The 25985-nt window shown below is 38.0% G+C and overlaps 1 protein-coding gene across 2 annotated transcripts in view; it reads left to right on the top strand.

Moving 5' to 3' along the window:
* CTBP1 (C-terminal binding protein 1) overlaps window positions 1–25985 on the top strand; it is a 240701-nt gene that overhangs the window by 44084 nt on the left and 170632 nt on the right. For both annotated transcript variants that reach the window (XM_063401448.1, XM_063401447.1), the window contains exon 2: window positions 12051–12209. In XM_063401448.1, the coding sequence (XP_063257518.1) occupies window positions 12161–12209 (49 nt within the window). In that variant the 5' untranslated portion in view covers window positions 12051–12160. The remainder of the gene's footprint in view (window positions 1–12050; window positions 12210–25985) is intronic.

The raw sequence follows: 25985 nt of genomic DNA, 5'->3' as shown, positions 1-25985 counted from the left end.
ATATTTAAATTCACAGCTTTTGCCTTATTTTCAAGATGTTATGAACTTATAGCAGTTTAAAACTTCTTGATTAAAACTGCCCTCTTCAGTAACAGAAGCATTCTAAATAATCAAGAAGGGCTAACCTTCAAGTCAATATGGGTTGGAAATTTTATTTCCTATTGTAGTGTAGGATTGAAATTAATTTCCATTAAAGACTATTATGGTCTTATCACTTTCCAGACCAGCTGCCAAGTGCATTTGCTTGATCTTTCTTCTGTAACAGATACAAACAGGCATATATATTCAAATAAGGAAACTAAAAATATCTAGCTGCACAGAGAGTTCTCTTCCCAGACATGAGAGAGAGTATAAACTGTGGTAATTTATAGTTACATCAGTTATATCTCAGAAAGATACTGAGATGCTGTGATGGATGTAGTTGCACTAAAACCCTTCTGGAATAAAACAAAGGTTTCGTACATTTGAACTGCCTTCCACTGCCAGGTTATTGGTGTAGTAATATAGGGATCTTGCATTCTGACATGAGCATGGAGAAGCTTCCAAGATTTCTCAGCCCTGCCTAATGATTTCAGTGCCTGTTTGTCCTGCTCTGCAGGCTTCAGAATTGCTTCACCAGAAAGACCAAGAAGTTTTACATTGAAGTGGGTCTCAAAAACTGAGCAAGCTGTGACTCTGTGGTGTTTGAGAGCTCTTGAAGGTAACTTCTGCATGTAGAGATGAAGAACACTGATCCCGGGTTTTTAAGGTCCTTTCTCTAGAAAGCGACATCTCAGCACTATGTAAACAGAAGAGAGGGAAATTTAGTTCAAAAACTATCTGAAAGCAAATTTTGCAGAACTTCAGGTAAGCAGCCTGCAGGGACTGTAATTCTCTCCTCTGCCTTCCTACTGAATAAAAGATTGAGTGAATGAGCTTAAATGATGAATATAGACGAAACAAAATCAGTTTGGAAAAAGAGTAGTGTTGGTTACAGTGTATTATATCATACCAAACCCAATTGTCAGCCAGTTTCAGATGCATGAGACTAATTGTACTTTTAATTCTTTGTTTCCCCACATTCAGTTGTGTTAAAGGATTCGATATCCCAGCCACTAACATTAATCTTCTACATAAGCAATCACTCTAATTGCGACAAAGATTGTGTATAGAATTTAGCACGGTGTGAAAGTGCACTGTATTACTGTGACTGAGATGGGAGTGTTGTTGGCTGGAAATCTCTTAATGAAATGTCATGTCAGGAGATGGAGATTGACACCAAAGTGCGGGGTAAAGAATTGCTAATTAAACAATTTCTCTAGCTGAGTATGAAAGTTGATTGTGGGAAGATGGTCAGTGATGCCTTCGAGGCTGGACAGCCATTGCCTGGAGTCCAAGGGTGAGGGGGAGGCACAGTGGGAAATAAACTGGGAATTAAACTTGTAGGTGTATTTTTAGAATTCAGTAGTCTCTTATGTTTTGACAAACAGATATTCTAATAGTTGGGGTTTTTATAGCAACATCTTATAGTACTTGCAAACTATTTTGGATCTATAAAATACAACATCTTGATGTGGTTGTGCATCCAGGGATGCTCCAGCACTGGAAGTGTTGGGTGAGGCTTTGAGTGACCCCGTGCAGTCCAAGGTGTCCTTGACCACCATGGAGGGGCAGGCGCTTGGACTAAATGGTTTTTAAGGGTCCCTTCCAAACCAGAGAATTCTGTGGCTGATGGGACTGTGGGTAAAGGGGCAAAGCTTGACAAAGATGGCTTAAATTAAAACATAAAGGGTGTAAATGAAACTTGTCTCTTGTCTTATATTGCCTTTTTTGCTTAGCAAGGAGGAAAGAGATTTTTTCAATACCTAGTGGTACACTGGAAAATCCTTTTAATGTAATTATACCTGCTCATAAAGAAATGTAGGTCTTTTGACTCCACAAACTTCCGCAGGATTTATGTACCAGATATCAGTAGAATTACATTTCAGAAATGTCAAAGAAATGTAGAAATGCTATTCCTAAATGTTGTCAATGATCTTGTATAAATTACATAATTTATGATATTTTAAATATTGGTTTATGGAAAATGCGGCGTAAATCCACTTGATCTTTACATTTTAGTATGTTTAGGTGATAAAAATTGGCTTCTCATTACAGTAGGAGAAAGAAATGGTCCAGCATTTGTAATGTATTAAAAAAACCCCAACAAAACAACCCCAAATATATGTAATTTATATATGGCAATGCAAAATTTAAAAAACCCAAACATTTTAAATTTAGGTACTACTGAAAAATTTAGTTTTACCCGGACACCTGAGCAAGCAATAGATAAATACCCAGACCAGTTATCTTTTATTCTGACTGGAATGAATTGCTATAGTCTGAAGAGTAGGAGCTATAGTAGCAAAGCTTTATTCTTGGTAGTTTCTTTTTCAACCAGAAAATCTCTAGAAGTCTAATCATGCAAAATAATTAGTTTTTTCCTTCTAGCTTTTTTCTTGTTTCTTCTAATAACTGAGCAAAAATTATATATATAGTAGTTAATGGATGAAACACTTAAACTTCCTTTCTTAAAATCTGTAATGAGTATTCTAATTAACACAAAATATTACAAAATTAATTTGTACCAACTTGGCTTAGAGATGCCTTAAGTGAGGGATGTGAGGTGTATCCAGTCTAGTGCTGCTGTACTGGACATCTTGACATCTGGAAAAGATGCAATGTTAGCTTTCTATAGGGGGAAAAAACCCCTTAGAATAAAGGTTTGTGGTGTTGTGCTACTGATCCTGCTGTGTTGATATGTTTCTGCCACAGGGCAGTAATACGGGCAAATGAAAAATGTAACCAAGAATTGTGTTTGCCTTATGTGTAGAAAGTTATTTCTCTAAAATATTTTCTAGGTATAAAAGTAATACTGAAGAAATAATGCACAAGCATAACATTTAAATATTGCTCAGTGTACTTTTTGAGTGGAAAGTAAAGTATTCAATCTCAAAAATGTTTTCCCAGGACTTGATGTTCTTTCTTACAGCAGCAAGGATGCACATGTCCATAGCATCATAAAATGCTTTGAGTTGGGATGGACCTTAAAGATCACCCAGTTCTACCCCTAGTCATGGGCAGGGTCACCTTCCACTATCCCAGGCTGCTCCAAGCCCTGTCCTTGGCCATTTCCAGGGATGGGGCATCCACAGCTTCTCTTGGCCTTGGCCATTTCCAGGGATGGGGCATCCACAGCTTCTCAGAGCAACTTATTCCAATGTCTCATCACCCTCACAGTAAACAATTTCTTCCCTATACCCCATCTAACCCTGCCCTCTGTCAGTTTGGAGCCATTCCCCCTTGTCCTGTCACTCCCTGGCCTTGTCAAAAGTCTCTCCAGATTTCTTGAAGCCTCTTTAGTCACTGGAAGGTGCTCCAAGGTCTCCCTGAGCCTTCTCTTCTCCAGGCAGGACACCCCCAGCTCTCTCAGCCTGGCTCCACAGCAGAGGTGCTCCAAGGCTCACATCAGCTTAGGGGCTTCCTTTGGACTCGTAGTATCCAACATGAGGTGGTGTACAGAAAAAAACACCAGCCCCACAGTTCTTTGCCTAAACTTAATTAGATGTAACTAAATTTCTAATCTAAATGTCTTTAGATGTGATTATTATTTCTTTCAGATTAGAACTTCCTTTTCCCCCCCGCTCTTTCTTTCCCATTGTACAAGCATATGTTTTTTTTAACCAGGAATTTTAAGCTGTAAAGCACAGGTTTCTGGACATCCACGGGCTACTTCCAGTAGCAGATCTGTGACAGATGAACCAGTTTCACATGTGGAGTAGGCACGCAGTCAATGTACCTGGCATTTTGATGTGGGTTTGTGTCTTTCTTGGAGACAAAAAAAAAAGGATCAATAAATCAATAAAAGATTAAAAGTAATCTTTTCTCCTCGGTGGTTTGAATCCTTTCTAGCAGCGGAGATTCATGAAATTCACCAGTAATTGTTTCCTTTCTTAGAGAATTCATTAACCAAGGCATTAGCTTTTTTATTGACATGAGTGCAGACTAATACTTTGCATCCTGTTATGCTTTTTCAGGTGCGTGAAAATATTAAATACATATTATTCACTTGAGTTTCTGATTCAAATAATGATAATCTTCTGTTTTGAATTAGAGGCAGTTCAGTTTCACTGCTGTTGTCTCTCAGAGTCCCTGAGATTGTGTTTCATTCATTTACACAGTTGCTGTCTCTTCTATCCAAATCTCCAAAAAGGAGGAAGGCTTCCAGCTCTTCTCCATGTTCAGAAAATAAATGAATGGAGATTGAGCTTCTTTCAGTGTATTTTTCTTTCTTTTCAGATTTTGAAAAATGCAGAAATGATTAACACTGATCTAGCAACTGATTTATTTGACATTTCTGGATGGTTTTTACTTGGAAGTTCCAAAGTACTTTGTAAAGCAGCAGTGCCAGGATCTCTGGGCACTGGGCTGTGGATTTGTGTTGCTTTACAAACCAAAGCAGCTGTGGGTGAAGTGAAGGATGAATCCATCAGGTTCAATTCCTCAGGTCAGGAGAGTGAGAGGCAACGCCAGGAATTCAACATGTGAGTGGATCAGGTTCATGATGTTAGACCACACCAAACAAATGTATTCATTTTCCTTCCTTTAAATCTGTTCATGGCTGAGGATTGTTACAATGCTGGCCTTCCTGAAGAAGCTCGTGCTGAATACCTGAAATGGAAGTTTTTAGAGATACTGTTTGATGAGAATCATAGCTGCAATATTGCTCAGTGAGTGTTTTCTGACACTAAAGAAATGAGTTCAATTTTATTTAAAAATGTACGTGTCTTAGGTCTCTAGCCTTTAATAATTTTCTAATAGCTTGAGTTCTTCATTGAAGTTTTATTCATGACCTAGAAATCTGAGATAGCAAAGATGCTTCCCATCTGTCTGTAGCCATACACATCTGCAGTAATTCATTTTCAGCAGTGAGTAATTTTTGGCTTGTGGACAGATGTATAATTGAGAGAGAATGCTGCTAAGGGGAAAAAAAAAAGCTCTGGGAAAAAACCCCTTATGGTGAAGACAAATACCTCATAAAAAGCTTGTAATGATAGAATTACTACCACAACCTCTTCTACTGTTTTCACCATGTTCCCTGTCAAAAAGGCCATTTTACAGTCCTGTGCTATGAAAATAAGGGCCTATGATTATCAAATTATTACATTAAATTTTGGAAGGCATTTTATTTGGTGCTAAAGTAATTGAAAAGAAAGCATAGTCCAAAAAGGAATTCACAGTATTAAAAAATAGTGGACAATATGTCAAAAGCCCATAAGGCTTGGTTTGAGTGGCATGCTGACAAAGAGTGTTCTTGGCCTTATTTTGAACATTTTTATCAACAGGAAAAAACACCTTTGCTCATAAATAGAGAAAAAAATTGCTGATGATACTGAAGTTCTCTTCCAGCCTGAATGATTCTGTGAAACTGTATTCAAATTCTGGGTCATAAATACAGAAGGGGAGACTGTTGGCTGTATTCCTGGGGCAGAGAACCCCATCCTAAAAAGAGATGGCTTTGCACCAGTGATGAACAAACTGCTGAAGCGAGTGCAAAGTCTTTTAATCTCAGATGTGGTCCCTGAACGTGTTCAAGGACTGTGACAGGGAGTGGTAAAGGTTCTTCTGCTTTGGATATGGTATAACTGCTCCTGCAGTTAAAAGGCTTTGTCTTCTTCTAGTACTCACTAATCAGTATTTTAGTGACTTGCACTTGAATTTAAGGGTGCACAGGTTTGGCATTAATTTAGGATCAGAAATTCGACTTCCTAGGAGAGTATCAAGGAGCTTGGACTCTTTTGCAAGTAGACCAAGGGATGGCTGGGTGATACCTAAGAGGTACCTGTGCAAAGAACATGAGGGAGTTCTTATGTCTGCCAGGCAAAGCTGCAAGAAAAATCTAACCACTGGAAGTTTAAGCCAAACTGACAAGGAAAATCAGTCAGTAATAAAGGACAGCTACTGCTGGAAGAGCTTTCTGTGTGCTAGGGTGGAGTCTATGGCACTTACTGTTTTTTAATTATGATGATTTTCTAGGTGTCTCTTAGGCTGTACATTGGAGAGATGGTCAGTCTGATGATTCCAGTAGTACCTTTTGAGTGTGTGTTAGTACTAACTTGTTAGTAGTACTAATAAGTAACAACTTACCTCAGCTTTATTTTGCACTTAGGGTGTTTTTTGTGCATCCCTGTGAGCTTTAAACCTCCCTTTCTGCATGGCTGGGTCAGCCCATTTTGTAATTTATCTCTGCATTTCCTAAGAAGGTAAGGGGTGCCCGTGTGTCAGAAGGGGCTGCAGCTCCATCTCTGCCGTGTTCTGGCTCCAGGAGTGCTTTGTGCTTGAAGGAAGTCTCCTGTTTGTTCAGCACCCCATTTCCTGGCAAGGGCTGGATGCTGAACCAAACAGGCATTTGGTCAGTGGAACACCGTGCAGTCACTGCTGACTGGGAGAACAAAGCACGTGCTGACATTTCCCAGCTTCTGGATTTCTGACCTGGGTTGGTGTTGTGGTTGTTCTTATCAGTGGCCACTGATGTGTTTTCCATAAACTTGTCTTATCCCTGTTAAGAACCACTTAAGGTTTTGGCATCCACAATACCTGTGACACCAGATGTTACAATTTAATTACATTCTCCATGACAGCTTCCTGTTGTTTTCAATATTCTGGCTTGCTGTTTCACTGTGTGCTCCCCAGACATTGAGGTGAGACATGGATGTATTTTATGTGCCTTTGTTGTATTCTACTCAGTCATACTGTCTACAGGCTGGGGGAGATTTTCAGCAAGCTCTTTCATGCTTTGGACCATGCCTACTGCCTGTTCAGGCACTTTTTCTGGTCCTCCATCTTTTTGAGACAGATTCACCTTAGATTTAGGTAATGTCTTTAGAATGTTTGGGGTTTTAGTCCTTTTCTGAATAGCTAACATATGTTTTGGTGTCTAATTTCGTAATGGCTTCATTTTTTTGTGATTAATTTATTGATCTTGAAGCTCCCTGTACAGTTTCTCTTAGACTGTACTGACATCTAATGGTAAGGCAAAGTGGCTTAGCCATCCTTAATGGCAAGATAAATTGTCTGACAGGCAAATATAATTATATATTTCCTCCTTAATTCAGTATTAGATTTCATAAGACAAGATGGAATAACTTCAATTTTTGCACAAAAAGGCTTACATATACTTTTTCTTCTGGCAATTAATCTCTTTTTGTTCTGCTCAATGTGCCATACTTATTTTTAAGTGCAGCTTAAATCTTTGCAGGAATATTTTTGAGCACAGTGATAGTAATGTGAAGGTTTCATACTGCAGAAATTTTCAGTGTAAGTCACAGGGTCTTTAGGAAAGGATGTAAGAACAAAAGCTGTCCTGCAGAACTTCCAAAGAGGATGTTCCAGTGTTGTACCACTCCCTGCTGCATTTTGAAGAAATACCCAAACAAATGTCTTTGTCCTCTTTTACTCATCCTCCTATTTAAGGTTCCTCCATATCTTTAATTGGAAAGTTTTCAAACACCAATGGATAAGTACTGTTAAATAATACTTTTATAAAATGGAATGTAGAAAGAAAAAAAAACCCCAGATATTTCTGTTTGTTATATTCCACGTTTAGGTGTAGTACACTGTATAATTTCAAGATGTAAGCATTACCTAACTTCCATTATGAAACACCTCTGATCCAAAATTTGTGGTTTATACAGAACTGATACTGCTGCTGCTGACATTAGAAAGGTTCAACTACAAATTGTAGAGCTTTTTAAAGTGGAGTGTTTCTTTCTTATATCATAAACTTTATTTTTCTTTTTCACAGAGTTAGAGCCCATTTTGTGCCGTAGCATGAGAAAGCTGACTGCTTTACTGAGTAAATACATCTTTAAGTTAATGTTCATATAAAAGAAATTTCTCTTAGCATTTTTATGTCATTTTACTTTTGTCTCTTCATCAACATGATTAGATCCTCTCTTCTGCCAAACACAAGATAGTTTGCTTTGTACTACAGAAATATTTTGAAATTTAGATACATTTCCATTTTTTAGTAATAACTTTGAGGTATGGCTGACTTGAATATAAAGACTTTTTATGAAAAAGATAGTGGGGGTGATCAGACACTGGAACAATTGCCTAGAGGAGTGTGGGGACTTATTGGAGGCTGTGTTGGATGGGGTTTGAGCAATCTGGTCTAGTGGAAGTCGTCCCTCCCCATAGCAGGAGGGTTGGACTAAATGATAACTTTATTAACTGAAGCAAACAGTTACTGCAAAACAAAATGTATAATTATTTAGGAAAATTAAAGTATTTCTAACATGAAGAAAACCACTTTGATTCTATTTACTTATTGCTTCCAGGGCTGTACAGAATGGCCACTTAAAGGCTTGTGAGGTGTGATGGAAAATAGAGATGTTATCAGTTGGGGTGGGAAGGAAGTAGAAGTAAAGTGTTAGTCTGGCTTGTCTTGGAAATTTATCTGATTTTTGATCATCAAAACTGATGGCACTGGAATATGGAAAGTAAACTTAGAGTGTTTCTTGTGACAGCCTTACATTATACTTTTTGATAGTTGTTAGTAGAAAGAAAAATATTTGAATAATTCACTGTAGTTTCAGACAAAGGAGTGTAAATTAGCATGGCTGAGTTAAGTGAAGGTTGAGATTCCCAAGGGTAACACAGATCTTCATGGCCTTATCCTCTAATAACCTGCCAATCTGTTCTGTGGATTTATTTTGGATTTCTTATGCTTCATCTTGTGCTTTGGGGTGGCCTGCAAATCTCTGCCTGCAACTGATAGTGGGGGAAAGGTAGAACTCCACCTTGTGCAGTTTGTGGGTGAAGGTCTGTGCTCAGCAGAGTTTATCCTCTGGATCTCTTTGGGAGTGAGGTACCCAATCTGAGGTGATGCAGTTTTTCTCTTCAGACCTAGCTGAAACAGTCTGGTCCATGCCAAACCTCCCCATTAGACTGATGCAGAGGAAATGGTCCAACACTGCATGCTGCAGCATTTTGGGTTTGAGGGGAGTCCTTCTCTGATCTTGTCACAACCCACACATACACAGGGTGTGTATAATTGGCGTACTGTTTTGCTCTCTAAAAAAAAATTAATGTCTTAGTTTGCTTCCTTTTCATTCTCTTTCCCTGGAGAAATCATGGTTTTTCAATGTGCCTTCCTTCAAATCTTCTCACTCACAGCTAATGTTTATCCTTTATTCATTACCAGTATGATCTGTTTTGAAAATTGAATTCAAAGTTGGCTTACTTGTTTATCATTTCTGTTTTAGCCTCCAGGATTTGCTCTTTGTGCTGGAAATATGTTGGAGAATCACTTTTCCTTTTATCTTGGAGTCTCAGAGTAAAGCTTTTCCTTCCTTAAGCAATACTCAGAGACATAATATCTTTAAAAATACACTGGAATCATCTGCATAAATGAAGGAAAAACTCTAATATTGTTTGCAACAGTGTATATTTTGATCCGAAATGTGTACTGCTCAAAAGTTCTGTGCATTGATGGTATTGATGGCTTTGTAGATGCTACTTGACATATATGATAAGCACTATATGTTCTTAAATCACTTGTATTCTCACTTAATCTTAAAATATTGAACTACTGGAGTCTGGTCTTAAATACTATTTAGTATTTGGTGATCGGGTTTTTAGATCATCAGGCACTGTGCTTGTTATTTTTAGTGAATTTCTCAAATACAATTATTCATGTTGTGGTTTAGCAATTGCAGTAAGTAACACTTCCACAATTACAGGGCTTTTGTTTTGCTGGGAAGTGCTTCCCATATCATCATCTGCTCTTTCTGTTGGAACACGATGTGTAATAAAACCTTGTGAGGCTTCAACTTGGAATAGTGTTAACATGTTAATTTATTTTTGCTCAATTTTTTTTTAAACCTATGACAACTTACTATCAATAAAATAATGTTAAAACAATGCTTGAAAGCAAAAAAATTACTTGATTTATATGGTACACTTTGAAGCTACTGTAGACAGATAGAAAACATCTGGTGACACTTTCAGTGGTGGGTCAATAGTTACAGATGGTCTGTTCTTCACAGCTGTCATCCAGCTTTGTATGCAGTGACTACAGTGGAAAAATCTTTTGCTGAATGAATAAACAAAACTGCACAAGGAGGCCAGCAGGCCTGTGTGTTTCTACAAGATGGGAAATTAAATAAGCTACACAGATTTAAACCAAGACTTGTGTTTAAAATGTTCATTACATTCTGGTTTGGTCTTTAGATCTTTCTATGTGAGAATTGAAGGTAGTAATTATAAAAGAGAAAAGATAAGCAAATCAATTAAAGACTAGTTTAAGGCTGATCCTGTGCACAGGTTTGGGGTGTTGGCTTAGGCCAAGGCTGGCCATTACATAGTTCTATACTTACATGGTTGGTTTTTAAGATTATAAAATGTGTGTTAGATTTGATGTAATGCTTGTGCAGTCTTATAACACAGCCACATTCAGTATTGAAGAACATTGTATTTTGGAGGAATACCAATGTTGAGAAATGTAAAAGTGAATTTTTAAAATAGCAACAGTCCTTGTTTTTTAAAAAGTATAAAAAAAAAAAGGGATTCTGCATTCCTCATCAGTTTTTTTTCTCCCCTTCATGATGGGATGTTATATTCAGCTGAAATCAGACACTGCAAAACAGCAGAAGAATCTTGGATTTGAGAATAAAGAGGTGTGGAGGGGAAGTGAAGAGGATGATGAGGCGAATGAAGAGTTAAAAGCATGATAAATGTTGCACATTAACTCCATTTTAAATTAAAAAAAAAAACAAAACCAAAAAAAACCAAGAAGGAGCTTCATTAGAAGTCCAAATGCATCAAGCAAGGCAGTACTGGTAAAGATACTTAGCTAAAATGCAAATGTGCAGTTCTCAATACTCAAAATATTTTTCTTTATAATTTCACTCGGGGTTCATGAATCTTGCTGATAAGTTAATGAAATGTGCCTATGTTTGGTTTTAGTGCAGTTCAGCCTCTGGAAAGAAACAAGCAGATTTCTAGGTTCAGTCACTTGTAAGGCCATTTAATCCTATCCACTGATGTTGAAAGTTGCTGGGCAGGAATAAAAAGAAACAGGGAGGTGGATTATTTGGCTCATTTTAGTGTGCACAGCGCTTCTACTGCAGTGTACTCTGTGTTTGTTTCTCAAAGTCTACTCAGATATTGAAAGGTGAATAGAAGTGGTGCTCTGATTATGCTTTTTAGAGCATCTGTATCCATAGTTTTACCACGTCCTCTTGCTCATGTGCATTTTATATTCTGCTGCTCTGATTAGGCTCTCATTGAGGGATTTTTCCTCCTCTCTCCCCATCCCCCCTTGCTGCTTCTCAGTGGTTTGGCTTCAAATGCAGCCTGCTTGTTGCAATGCCCTTATGCTGCCTTGCCCAGCTCCACGGTATCTGAAAAGTGCCTGGCTGTGTGTGCTGCCAAAGAGCTTTGCCTAGTCATGCAGAAACCTGCTCCAAATGCCATTTGGTTGATAGAGATGTTGGCATTCTCTGCTGTCACCGTGATGCGTTTCCCTCTGTGCCCCTTGACTTGGTTTCCTTCAACTTCCAAGCTGAAACTCTGGATCACATCATCATCAAGAGCCCAAAAATTAAGAGTGAAAGGAGTATTTTGTCTCACTGTGAGCTTTGTGATGCAAAGTTGTGGCTTTTCAATTCCATCTCAGGTAAACGTGTTTCTGTCAATTTATAGGAATATGGACCTGTGCTTGCCCAAGGTGCCTGTGTTAGTTCAGGGTTTGTTCAGTGGAAGGGCAGAGAAGTATTTGACAGTGGAAAGGCACAGAACAGCAGCTGTCTTGGAACATTTCCATACTGGTTGGGCCGAGTTGTGCCGTGTGCTTTGTATCTCTGTGCTTAGAACACAGTTTACTGTGAAATAAATACCAGTTTACCTAATATAATTCAAGAACTTTGTGGTTTTTAAAAATTCTTTAGATTGCATACAGATCATCTCCAGCTCATCTGGACAAAGGTGCGAAAAATGATGTATTTTAAAGTTTATCTTTCTGTTTACAGGTGGAAATAAGCTTGTAAAAGACTGAGCATTTCTGCCTGGTGGCTGGTGTGAGAAGAGCATCACCAAGCTGTGTGGGGACGTTCTTTGAGCTTCCACTTTTACGTCTCTCATGGACAAACACAAAGTGAAGCGGCAACGTCTGGATCGCATATTTGAAGGTTGGACATTTCACTTTCTAATGTTAACTGTGTTGGTTTTGTGGAATTCTAAATTTTTTTCTTTTGGTCATTCCACGTATTTTTAATTGAGTTGTAGTTCCTGTTGAGATAATATGGAATGTGCACAAATCCTGGTTTTTGGGTGGAAACTGATCTAGACAAATAAAAGAAACTAATCTGTGACCTGTTCTGCAATTGAGCTGGCTTTCATCTTAGCATTTTACAACATTCTACCCAAACACTGTGAAAGATTGTGGGTTTATATAAAACAACAATTGCCAAAAGGCAAGATGACCACATAATGCTTCAGCAGTCTTACTCTACAGGCTTGCTTCATGTAGATTGATTTCATGGCTTGTATCTGATCCTCGAAAAGAAGTAAAAAGTCAGATGAAAATGAAACAAAAATTGCAGGAGACCCCCAAATGTTAAAAGTGTATTAATAAAAATAGTGTGAATTCTAGTGAAAGGAGTTGTAGTCATTTGGGACTGTCATTTTACCTTAGGTCATAAAAGATGAATTGCATATTCCTGCTACTCTCTCCAAAAGTGCTTTTAGAGCTGGTATGAAAGCTGGTCAAGGAATAAGTTATACTGTTTTTAAGAACATACCATAAGATGGTCTGGGCTAAATAAATTTTTATATTAGAACATTAGTTTCTCAGTGAAATGCAAGGGAATAGTTAATTTCTTTTTGACGCGATGGGAGACAGTTTACAGACTGGTGTGCACATGGTCTCTGCATCACGGCTGATGATGTGAACTGGAGGTGAAACCTTTGTCTCCACATGTTGGTCTTGAGATTCCTTCCCAGGAGCTTTGTATGAGGAGTCCCTAGCAGTGGATTTTTATCTCTTTCTTTAAGCCAATGTGAGTGTGACTCTACCCTGAGCTACACTGAGAAGTTGACTCATACTAAAATCTTTTGCTGGCGTATTTTCCATTTCGGTAAAAACAGGTCACTGTTCAGCTGACAGAGCAGTTGCATGGAAGGGGCATTGGAAAAGCTCAGTGGGCTTGCTGGGACTGTTTAGCCTAAAGTACCCAGAGAAAAGGACATTTCATCCAAGTATCAAAGGGGCAGCTCCACATTTGGTTTGGGTGATTAATCTCCTTGTCAGTGCTCTAAAAGTGGCCAAGCCCACCCATGGTTGCCAGGTCCAAACTGTTACTGTGTGCCACCTAGGATGCTTGGGCAAGTGGCCACTTGAAGCTGCTCACTGGAGACTGATCCCTGCTCAGAGAAATGGGGAACTGACTGCAGAGGATGATGAAATTGGGAAGGCTGCCTCACTTTCAGTGCATCTCTGCAGCTGGATCAGCTGGAACTGATCTAGGAGTGTGCATGCTCCTCTTCTCTGCTCCCAGTCTCAGTTCCCCATCCTAGAGTTTCTGTATCCAGCTCTTCAATAAAAAATGGAGAATATTAACTTTTCTTTTTCTATGGCCTGTGTGTTAGTCAGCTGAATCTGCAAGTTGTGTAGAAGAATGACAAACCTGTCCCTTTCGATGGCAGCCAGCAGTTAGAGCAGCTCAGTGCAATCCCAGCCTCCTTATGGGCTTATTTAATATTGAGCAACAGAACAACCTAAGAGGCAAGAAATGTGTGATGACGTGGGAAGGAACATTGCCAGGGACAGAGGTGACAGACCAGCAGCCACTGTGACTGAAATAGCAGTGGCTTGCCCCAGGCTTCGTGCTCACATCCAGTGATGCTGTTTAATCAGTGCCTTTTGTCTGGCTTGCTTTTCCCTGCCCTGCACAATTCACTGCATCCATCCTGTGGTAAAATCTCTGTGGCTGTGAAGTGGAGGGAATTGATCCACTTGAAGAGTAATGTAGGAAAAATGGGGGGGTTTTAGCCACTTTCTGCTTCCTTAATCCCGTTTACCAAATAGCCAGGTTGGGAAAATAGAGTGGGAAGGCCAGGCAGAAGATGATCAGGAGGAGAGGGGGTAAAACTACAGATATGGAAACATGCTTGAAATTTTGTAGCTATGGGAACCCAATTTGGCTTCCAAGTGTTGGAACTGTGTTCTGCTCTTGTGTGTCTATATGTTCAAATGCTCTTTGAGGCTTGTAAACACATTTCCCTGTCTGATGATTTGAAAGAGCGTAAAAAGGGATTAAAAACTAGGGGGGTTGGTTTGTTTTATAATGGCTTTTTTTCTACATATGGTACTGTTCAGCTTTAAAAATGTATTATGCAGAGTCTTTCTCTGATATATGTGCCTTTCATAACACAACCTAAATATTTGATATTTTAGAAATACGTGTGATGTTTTACAAAGCTCAGGGAATGTAATGAGCTGTAGAGCTGTTAAAGCTGATTTATCTTCTTGGTCAGCTTTTCTGTTGATCAGTTTGTGCATTGCTTTCTTCTCTTGAACTTTCCCTTAGAAAAGAATATTTTAAAGATGCACTTTATTTCTATTGCAAGTTCACTTAAAAATAGGCTGCAATACCTTGCTAACTACACTAAATGTGTATTTTTTCATGAATTCTTGAACATAACATACCCTAATGTAGCTGAGTGGTTTTGTCTCTGAGGTACCTATGATTACCTTTGATGATTTCTTAAATATTAAATTGAATATTTGCTTTTAATCCGGAAGCAGTTTGCAATTATATTTTTTGTGCACATTTCAGTGTTCTGCCATTGAAGACTATCCCTTAAAAAAGCCAGGTATTAAATTTGGGGTTCTAACTCCCACCAGTAACTGTGAATTATGCTTAGGCATAAGGCCATGATTCGAGGCACTCTGAGATGCTAATATGAAACTCACTTCACAATTTGTAAAATAACATTTAGGATTCTTCCCTTGGAGATAAATGGTATCAAGACATGTGAAAGATTAATTAGTTACTGATTATATTGTTCTTTGTCCCCCTCTCCGGTGATGCTGGTGATTGCAAAGCATAATTATAGTAGTATACATTTGGCAGAACAGTTGGAAGTGTCACAGTGCAAAAATAAAATGTGTTCATTTTGTGGGTAATTTGAAAAATTCAAAATGTTTTTGGCATTTTGAAAAGTTGTTATCTCTAATTAAGGTATTATTGTGCTTTATATTGTGACAAACTGTAAACAATTCTGTTTATTTGCTTATATTATAGAAATCTTTAATTAAATGCATGTATGTTTTACTGACCATTGCTTGGCAGTTACCTTGGGATGTCTGACCTCTGTTGCATTTGCTGGATGCTGATAGATGAAGCAGGAAGGAACAGAAGGTGGCTGCATGCAGGGGGATTGTCTGAATTATCTGTGAACGGGCTTGGTGTACACTGTGAATTATTTTTAAATACATTACTCTGGATGTCTGAGCACTATGTATTTATTACACACTGCCTTTGGTGGGTTTCCAAGCTTTAGGAAACACTGGTGGAGGAAGAAAGGGGCTTCTCTCCTTTCTTCTTGCTTGTTTGCACAGGTATTGGGGATTAAAGTACAGCACAATGCTGGAAATGGAAAATTGAGAGTGACTTTCCCAATTAGGTAATTGCTTGAAATCAGGAATTCCTTCCCAGAGCACCTCATGTGATATTTATACAGCAAAGACTGTGCCAAGTACAAGTCTGTGAAGACCCTGTCTGTCCCCAGACAGATGTTGTTGTTGTTGGTTTTCCTTCTGGTTTTGATGAAGCAAAAAGCATCTTAGCACTCAGAATGTGCAATCATTTTTTTTTCCTTTTTGTGCAGCACTAGTATTGATGTTATTCTTTATATGCATGTTCCTTCATCTTTTTAAAAAGTGCCCAGAAGAAAACTTGGAATGTCTTTTAGCTGTTTTAACAGTGATGCTTTATTACCTAAGAAATGAAGAGTTGGCTGGGATCATAAATTGGAAAAGAAAGTGCATATTAATGGGATGAATTTCTGAAATTTCAGATAAAATCTCTCATCTTGGCTTTTCTGAAGGGCAGTCTTTCTTTGGGAAGGTTTGATTACTGGCAAATACCCAAGTGTGATGCACTTTGAAGGACAGTAAAAGTGCATGATAAATGAATAGTTTTTATTTGAGGATATGGCCTGGGCTTTCTTTCCCTATAAGGAAACATCTGTGTTTTTAGGGCTTCTTTTTTCTGCTTAGGATTTAATAAGATGAATCTTCAGCTCATAGTTGATGTGGAATATGTTGATGGTTCTAGGAGGAATCCACAGGGAAAAACCCAGATATGAATTGAATTTGATTGTGTTCCCAAATTGATAGAGAAATCTTGCAATAAAGAGTGACTTAACTACCAGAAAAATGTATTCACTTTCCTGATTTCTTTTTCTTGTGCTGGTAATATCTTGGCTTCTTAGCCGGTGGGAAGTACAGATTGACAAATACCAAGTGTTTTTTCATGACCATTGATGGATTCTATCTAATTTTTGTAGATTTGACCTCTTGCAGTTGTGAATGAGGCAGTTTTCTGGAAATTAGTAAGAAGATGGCCTGCTTTGACAAGGTCTGGACTTTCCCTGAATTTCAAAAAGGATTTTTTACTGAATTTGATCTGTACCACATAAGTTGATCTGTGTATAAGAGGAAGGAAGAATAAATGTTTCCAGGCAGTGAGTGCCCATAACTCTTTCTCATGTCAAGGGGAATTACAGATGTCAAGTTCCTGGGAGAACAAGAGATTCCAGTTTCCTTAATTGGCATCCAAATTTGAACATGTTCTTCATTGTCTCACTTGCAACAGATACTGGAGAAAGAAAGGAAATAATAAAATGCACAGGCAGTGGTAAATCAAATAGTACTTTATTGAGTTTTCTTCCTATGTACTGATCTTAGTACTGGGCATACTTAATATGCCAAATGTTTCTTTAAAAGGGATTAATGGGCTTCCTTGTTTCTGGGTGTCTTTGACAGACTTCAGAAGGCGGCTTAGTGAAGGATTAGGGCAGCAGAGGGAGCTAAAAGATTCCTAATATTTTATCATTTGTTTCCTAAGTCAAAGTAGCTCCTTCATAAAGTACCAATTAACCTTTGCAAAAATGTGATTTTCTAACCTTAAGTGCCTTCAGCAAATACATAAGGATTTGAACTGGAGTAAATTCCTTTTCTCCATAGCAATCCAGTATAAATTAAATTAGGAATCAGATAGAAAAAGCCACCAAAATCTTTCTGCAGGAGCAGCCATCAAACCTTTCAAGTGTAGCAAATGAAAGTGTTTAAGCAGAGTTTTCTATGAATAACCTATAGGAGAACATTCTATACGTAAACCATTTTACATTCAGATACAAGTGTTTTAACATAAAAATGCACACTTGGGTGCATTGCATGCAAGCATATTTTAACAATTCAACACTATTTTTCTGTGTTTTGCTTGTAAAATCTTTGAAAGTATTTTTGAATATGTGATAATACAGAGAATTAGGTAAAAGTTGCCTTCAAAGAATGGTGAGGCTATTCTAAGGACTAAGTTAAGCTGACTTTTAAATAATAAAATAACAAATGGTGCTACCAGGAATCTTAACATGACAAGATTGCTTTCCTCTTTCCAAAGGAAAATTATCTGTATATTTGGGTTATGTTTACTGCAAAAGCATCCTTTATCTCATTAGAATTATAGTTGAAATGCTTATGCACAGGCTTGTGTTTGGTTTTTGGCTTTGTCCTTAATATCAGTATTTGCAGTGCAAAGTGGTTTTTAGCTTTCTTTTGGCTTCCTGCAGTAACCTGCATCTGAGTCTTCACCTAGCCAGGCTTTGGATTTGCATCCACTTAAGGACTGCAGTGTTGCAGAGGTATTACAGTGACAGTGCAGGTTGTATGAAAAGAGAATTGGCTTAGAAGCCCATTTTGCTCTAAATGATACTAAATAGGAGCTGCTAATGAAAAAAGCATTACTTCAGGAAGAAAATTAGAGGGGAAAAAATTCACAGAGAAAATAATCTAAGACATTTAAGCTTTTCTGAAATGTTCATATCACTGATTAAAGTTATGAATCGTTGTAAAGAAAAACTGCAATTTTGTGGTGTCCAGCATCATGCATTTTATCTGTGTTGTCACATTTTGATTGCTGTATTGAAATAAAATGCACTGCTTGGTTACAACAGCAATTTTCAGCTGTGATCTATCCAGAAAGTTGCATATTGACACTGTAGTAAAGTCAAAATAATTTCCTTTAATGTTAGTGTCAAAGACAGCGTTAAATACAGAAATTAAAATAGCATGACATTGGTTTTACAGGGTTGTATTAATTGTATTTGTAGTATCAGATATTTGAGTCAGAATCCAGTACATAACTCCACCTCATCCTCTAATTCCTGAATAATCTCCAGAGAATTTATTCCTCCTATTCTTCTATTAATAAAAATATTTTCAGACTAGATATTTAGCTTTTATACAGTGCAGATGAGTGCCTGGTAAAAATTTTAAAAGCTTTAGAAGTCTTAAGTACTTGATGGTAATACGTACTTGCCTGGGGTCAGGGAAGATGCTCTGATGTTGCTTTACACTGTGCTCTGGAAAACTGAACTGTACAAAGATTAAGTGTCTAGGTAAACATACTGAAAAATTTACATAGTCATCTAATTAAAGCAGTCATGTTCAGCTTTCACAGAGGCAGTTGCCATCCTCAGGGAAGTGCAGTCTGAGATGCAAAAAAGGATTTTATTTTGTTTCTTCCCTTAGTGCAGTCAGGATGGGAGCGTGATTATGCAAGTGGAAACAAGAAAATAAAAGTGGAGACAGACTTTTAGTGCTGGAGGCTTCTGCTGCTCCATTCTTGTGTCCTCATTCCATGAGGTCAATACTGAACTTGAAGGGTGCCTCTCCTTTAAACAGGAGGAATTGCATGCAGGCTTTGCCAGGGAGAGAGTATGTCCCTCCTCATTAGAGAAGTCATTGTGGTCTGATGGACAGGTCATTTGGAGTTAAGAAACCTGTGTTTTATCCTGTAGCTCTTCTGAAGTCAGGTAGCAGGTTAGAAAAACAAAAGCTGCCTCTGCATCTTCTTTTTCTGTGACAGAAAACAGTCAGAGACGTTCTGGGATATAAATAGCAGCAGGCTGTTGTAGTACTCTTGGATTCCTTTTAAAACACTTTGCTAATTGTGAAAATACCTGGCACTGGCTGCAGGTGAGAACACACCCTTTGCTACCACTGGAGATTCACAACTCTGCAGTGATTTGTGGCCCTGCCCAGATGCTTAAATAAAAAGGTTCCTTCTTCCTCCCTTTCCTATGAGAACTACATTTAAATTGCTTGTGACTTTGAGCAGATGTATTTGGGATTTTTTTAAAGCTAGAAATTAGCTGTTAAAAATTATTCATGTTTCACTTTCCCCTGATGCTTATTTTTCAAAGTCTCCTCCCATGCACTGAATTTTCAGACCTTTCATTCTGCCAATTAACTGGAGACACAGCAAAAAAACAAAACAAAAATTACAGGCAATGGCAGTAGGAGAGCAAAAGATGAAGAGTTCTTTTGATCCTACCTGTATTTTTCACAAAGTTTCCTTGTGTGCTAGATAATGACACTCAAATACAATTAGACTATGACTCCTGCTAATAGGTAATCAAGAATAATTATAAGCTTTAATTAAATACGCGATAAATACCTCTTTTTGTCAAGGAGTGCACATTTGAAGAAGTAGTTTTATGCAGTGCTAAGAAAACTTTTTCCCAGACAATTTTATCACTATTTCTTGTTTCCTGCTGTTCCTTTCTGTCTTGAAGATTGCATCAGTCACACGCATGTGGATTTTTCCTGGCTATCAAATACCACTTAGGCAGGTGTTACTTAATTTCCACAACATCTGCCACTCATTTTGGATTGCTGCTGTTAGTTTTGCTAACCTGCAGATGGTCATGTTTGCCCATTTCTGCAGTGCTCCACAGCCTCCCATGCTTGTTCCCCAAGTGCTGCCCTGCACTTCCATGCAGGCATCTTCAATTTATCAAACTCAAATAATTTAGTAAGTTACATTTTCTTGCAATAAACAGAAGCAGCTGCACTCTAGCTATCCTTATCTGCATGAATGCATAGATTGTAAAGGGCTTTTCTGACAAACAAGACAGAAGTTTAGAATTTCAAACTGGAATTTAGGGCATGTAAGTCAGAATGAGTCGACATTGATGTTTAGAAACAATATAATAATGCAGAGAATGAATTAGTTACCATAGTAACTGCTTTGTTTTAATAATTTGGTAGGGCAATGAATAGAAGGAGCTCAGAAAGAAGTAGTATCACTCTTAATTACATGTTGTGCAATGAGAGAGGTTTTTGTTCATTAATAGTGGAAATTAATTTGATTTTATAACAGATTGAAGAATGAATGTATAAGTTTTACTTTGGAAAGGCAATAAGAATGATTTACAGAGTTTTTTATTCTTATTTTTTCGACCCCCTGGGAAAAACATAATCACATTTTACATTTTATTATGGCAATGCAAATTATTGATTTCTTAACAATAAAACACGCTCATTATATTGCATTGTAAGCGTGGCTTCAATCTGTGTGCTGTGATTTGTTGCCTGGCAGTTGTTGGCAGCCTAGCAACACGCTTCAGTCCAGATCTGCAAAAGGATGTAGACACCCAAAGTTAGGAGTTATGGGGAAGGCAGGTTTTCTCAGTGCTTCAAAACCCATCAAAAATCATCAGCACCTTGAAATCCCTCTGTCCTTTATGGATGAAATTCAAGTGTACTCCACACATTCAAGATCAGAGAATCTCAGAATGGCTTGGAAAGGATCTTAATGATCATCTCATTCCAACCTCTCTGCCATGGACACCTTCCACTAGACCAGGTTGCTCGAAGTCCTGACCTTCTTCATTTTCTTTCCTGTTGCAGATTTGAGCAGTTTCGTGTGTGATTTGTGCATAAGACAAGGCAGAATCCTCAAACTGAGTGAGCTCTTCTGGAGGCAGATGGAGAGCAAGCAAAAGCCCCCTGTGACCACAGGCAGCACGAGTCAGCTTTTCAGAGAGAAGGAGGCACAGTGATGTTTTACTCCCAAAATTCGTGTGCACTGCATGTCCCAGCTCCTCTCAGAGCTGCCTGTGCTGACCAGGCTGTGCCTGGAGACTGGCAGGTGTCGTGGAATCATTACTGCTCATGTCCTACTGCAGCCTTTCACAGGGCACAGCCTCTAATTTGTGTCTGCCTTCTCATCTGGTGCCATTCTTTTAATTCTCCTTGAGTCTACTGGCAGCTTTTGGCTGAAATTTGCTGGGTGAGTTAAAGATTTAATTACGGAGGGCCCAGCGGGTGGATGGACAGGCACAATTAGGTGAGCGTGGCTTCCTTTGCAAATCTGTCTGAAAGGTGCTTAGATACTGCAGACAGAAATAAGAAATGCCACCTGATTGCTCCTTGGCCAAAGAAGTGATGTCCATCACCAGATCCAAATCACATTCCCTCCCTAGATCAAAGAGTCTTAAGGTTGATTCTCAAAGCACTGCTCTTAAACACTGGCTCCTCAATAGGTAAAAGTGTCTTCCCAGGAGCAGGGAAACTTTCTGTTCCAGGTTATCATCAATCCAAAGCTGATTAGTTTTTTGAAGGGAGGTTTGTTACCCTTTCTGTGCCAGGTAATGCAAGCTCAACTCATTGTGTCAGGGGAAAAAAAAGGGATAATTAAGCTCAGTAATGACTCAGGAAATTCAAGCTTCTCTATTTCTAGTGATTCTGTGTATGTAAGTTTTGGAAGGAGACTTAAAACTATGGGCTGTTTCTTCTCTTTGAGGTGAGTGCCCCCATCACTAGGCTATTCATGTCCTTGACATCTCCTCTCTGGTGTCATAAGAAACTTGCCCTAAAAAAATATTTCTAAAAGCAATGTATCATGCCTCCAGATCAAGTTTTCTTCCTTCTTCCCTTATCTCTTAGCTGTATCTAAATAAAATTGTGATGTTTTTGAAAGGGATGCTAACTTGGTTTGAACTTTCCTTGGTACCTAATCCTTCACTAGAATTCTGAAATGTTAGTTAATGTAATCTTAAAGTTTACAAAATGCTTTCCTGTTTAATTTTGGTGTGTCAGTCTGTGAAACTTCTCAAAATGTCAGATGATTAGATGAGTTTTGCCCCCTGTTGAAGATGTTGATGGAGGGAAGTAAAAGGAAGTTCATTCCACAGCTGCAAACATCCAATGAAAAATTTTTTGCTAGTTGCTTCCCTTTATCTGTGTTAACCATAAATCAGTGGTTGTTTTATGGGTTCTTTGTGAGTACAGTAATCAACAGCAATCCTGAAATAGTTGGTGAAAGAAACTTCACAGCAGCTCCTGAAAGGCCCTGGTGCACCAAGGTGACAGAACTGGTGCATCTGACAGTGTGTGGTGTTGCAGTCAAATATGGTCTGTAGCTGCTTTTCCCCCAGTAATTCTGAGTCTCATTTTCTTTGTTTTTCTGCTTCTTTTTTTCTAGCGAGGAAATAAATAATTTTTGTTTCATTCCCAGTTTTCTGATGTTTCTTTAATTATTCTTTGTGATTATGTTTTTTTTTTCTTGATGATACACAAGTGGATTTCCACTGAAATTCATTAGCATTAAATGTTAATTTTTTAATTTAATGCTCAACTCTGTTTCATTCACTCTGATTTTATTTGCATTAGTCTTTTATGAATGGAAGCACCTGCAAATATGTTCCTAAAATCATAGTTTTCCACAGAGTTTCAAATTATTTAACAGTTTACTAAGGGATTACTCATGGAAAATACTCCTGCTCTGATTTGAAGTTGTGGATTCCTTCATTTTAAAAGAAATACCAATGGGGTTTTCATGTCAGCTCCACTGATGGTGCCAAAGGCTTGTTGGATACAACTTCCCTGAGCCATGAAATGCTCCATGGGGATGATGGACTTGTTCCTCCTGGTACAATCATCTCTTTGGAAAACACATCTGCTGAATAAAGTTTATTGGATTGTTCCTAGATAAAAACATTTCATGCAGTTTTAAAAGCTCTCTTTTTAAATGATTTACAAGGCAGATTTGTAACTTAGCTTAAACTTGCTTTAACTTACAGGCAGGTTTATCCTTTTGCATTGATAAAATTTGACTGAAGATTCTTCTGATAGGAAGATGGAGTTCAAAGTTTAAAAAGGTAGCTTAGCCTCATTCTATACAAGTCAATTATAAATGTTCAATTTAACAGGAAAGATTTGTACTAATACTTGTGCTAATTGAGCCCAGCTGACACAAACAAGAGCACACTTATGTTTTGGAGTGCTTATTTTTAATAACTTCATGCATCTCTTGAAACTCCTTTTGAGTATATGTGAGTACATACACAATACAGATCACTCGAAAATGTAATCAAATGTTTTGTATCCAAAAAGGAGGTATTTAATTATCCAAAAATGAGGTATTTTATTTAAAAAGCATGTTTAAACAGGTCATTAGGGTATTCCTGCACCTGACTCCTTGGTCTTGGAGTAGCTGTAACCTCTAATTTGCCCCATGTTCGTGTCCATTCTGTCTTTTGTGTCCCTTGTGCAGTTCTTTGGTCTGGTTGCAGTTTGTTTTTGTTGTCTTTTTTGTTTTTTTCTTGATGCCTGAGTGTGGCAGAGCTTGTTGTCTTATCAAAGCTGGACTGGCTCCTGGAATTCTGGTTCCTGGAATTCTTTGCTCCTGGAAAGAGAGGCCAGAACTACCACAAGGTACAGAAATTAAAGACTTATCAGCCTTTCTCCACAGGAGCATAGGTGTATTTTCTGTTGAAAATCTTTCTTTAATTTAGTGGTATAATTGAACTACATTATATCCAGATAAAAGGAGGTTGATTTATTAGTTGCAGTTAATTTAAAAGGCTGCTGAATACTCCCTGCTTCCTTCTGCAGTGTAAGTGGCTTTTTTTTATTTTTGGTAAGTTTTCAAACGTAGCTGAAGCATGGACAGACCCTGACTTAAGCTGCCAGGTTTACAGGTGCCAGTGTTTTTATAAACCTTAAATTGTCTTTTAAATAAAGACTTAATAAAATAGTAGAAGCGAAGTTTTCATGATTTCTAGAAAGTCCATAAATTTATACTTAATTTAGCTGGGCTACTTTACTGTCTGAAGATTGAACTGAAGTAAAGGAGTTTAACTTGGCAAAACTGCTAGAACCTCATATTTTAGGTAAATGTACTGAAAACTGTAAAGTTCTAGGGAAGTGATTCTATACAGAATTCCTTGGCAGTGAAGGACAGAGCAGGGGGAGGGAGGGAAAGCTAAAATTATACATAGAAGCACGTTGAAGATATCATCATATCCTTGACATTAGGAGTATAATCTGTGTTGTAGATTGGCAGTAATGCCTAATGATTTTGCATCCAAAACCAGATGACATTGTTCTCCCCATTGATAGATGCATAATGCTTTTTTGTGGTTTCTATTTATGATGTATTTCCCTTTTAATCAATTACATTTCAATTACATTATGTCCTTTGAGTAGTATTAAAGGATTATGGGTTGAGAAAATAAAAGCTAATTTGGTAAGAAAGTATAAGCTGGAAAAAAGGAGTTAATTTCAAAAAACCCCACTCCAATATTCATCTACTGACGACGATTCAAGAAACAAGATACGCTGACACTGTTGCCAATATTTTGTCTTTTTTGACACCTAAAGCACCAGGCCCTTGAACCAGTTACCTTCAGGCATTAGTTAAGTGTTCAGCTGTACCTGCTCCATTAGCACCTGCTCTGGTGCTAATTTTATTGCACAAGATGTGGTCCACAACAACAGTCAAGTTGCTAGTCAAGAACAAGGAAATGTCTTTTAATATTTAGCTGAACTGATTTGGTTCTGTTTTAATTGCTGAAAGGTTTTTTGTTTGGCCTCTATAGAAGGTAAAAGTAAGCTTTTTCTTTCTAGTTTTATTTAAGAATAATATTGGCCATATGATGTTATCAGTAAGAAGAGAATCAGCATAGCTGCTACTAAGACAAAAAATGTATCTAGACATGAGGTTTCAGCAGTTGGTAAGGTTATTTTAAGATGCACTCACCATTTGAAGATGTTCCATTAATGCTTGAGATGAGCATATTTTTTAAATGGCAGGAAATTTGATTGAAAGATTTAGAGTATGCTGGATGGGATGTTTTCAGAAAGTTTCTGTGAAGCTTGGCTATAATCCTCCCCAGTTATATGTTTTTCAAATTTGACAGTGTCTTCTCTAAAAACATTTGTCTGGTTGAAAATAAAGTGGGATAAAAGATTGCATGATAAACCAGGGTGTCATTCACTGAATTCAGTGTTAGTCAATACAGAAGTGATGTGGAAAAAATGCATTTACAGAAGTTTTATTATGATACCTATACTTACACTGCAAAATACCATAAAAGCTTTGTGTAGCAACTGAACATAAGCACAGTGAGCTGTCAGCTGAATCAAGTCATTAGGAAACTCCTCAGCTCTCATTTTCTCTGGCCACTTTATCTTCTTCTAGTTCTAATTTTCATAATTTTTACTGTATTTCATAATAAGGGATAAGCCATTCTAACCTCGTGTTTCAGGGACACAGCGATGTCCATGATATCTTAATTAAATCATAAATTGCTGACAGCATGTTTCTCAGTGGTTTTGTAGCTGCAGCCTGCCTCGACACTGTTGGGCTCTGTTCTGGCCTCCACCAGTGAAATGAGGGCAGCAAGAATTCAAACAGCTGCTGTGCTGTAAAGATGAGAACTCTTAACAGAAGTAAGCCATGCACTCAGGAATTTGAGGTTTGCTGATGTCATTTGAAGGTGCCTTCCTCAGGTATCCAAGCTATGAGTGGCATCTGTAAAGACCTGGGACATTGGTGAGGGCTGTTGAGTTGAAAGCAAGAGCCTTTAGGAAGCAGTTCAGGACTTGC

This window comes from Prinia subflava, chromosome 7 (genome assembly GCF_021018805.1).
Source record: "Prinia subflava isolate CZ2003 ecotype Zambia chromosome 7, Cam_Psub_1.2, whole genome shotgun sequence".
NCBI classification, from domain to species: domain Eukaryota; kingdom Metazoa; phylum Chordata; class Aves; order Passeriformes; family Cisticolidae; genus Prinia; species Prinia subflava.
The sequence above is the reverse complement of the archived record's forward strand: the minus strand, read 5'-3'. Positions and strand labels throughout refer to the sequence as shown.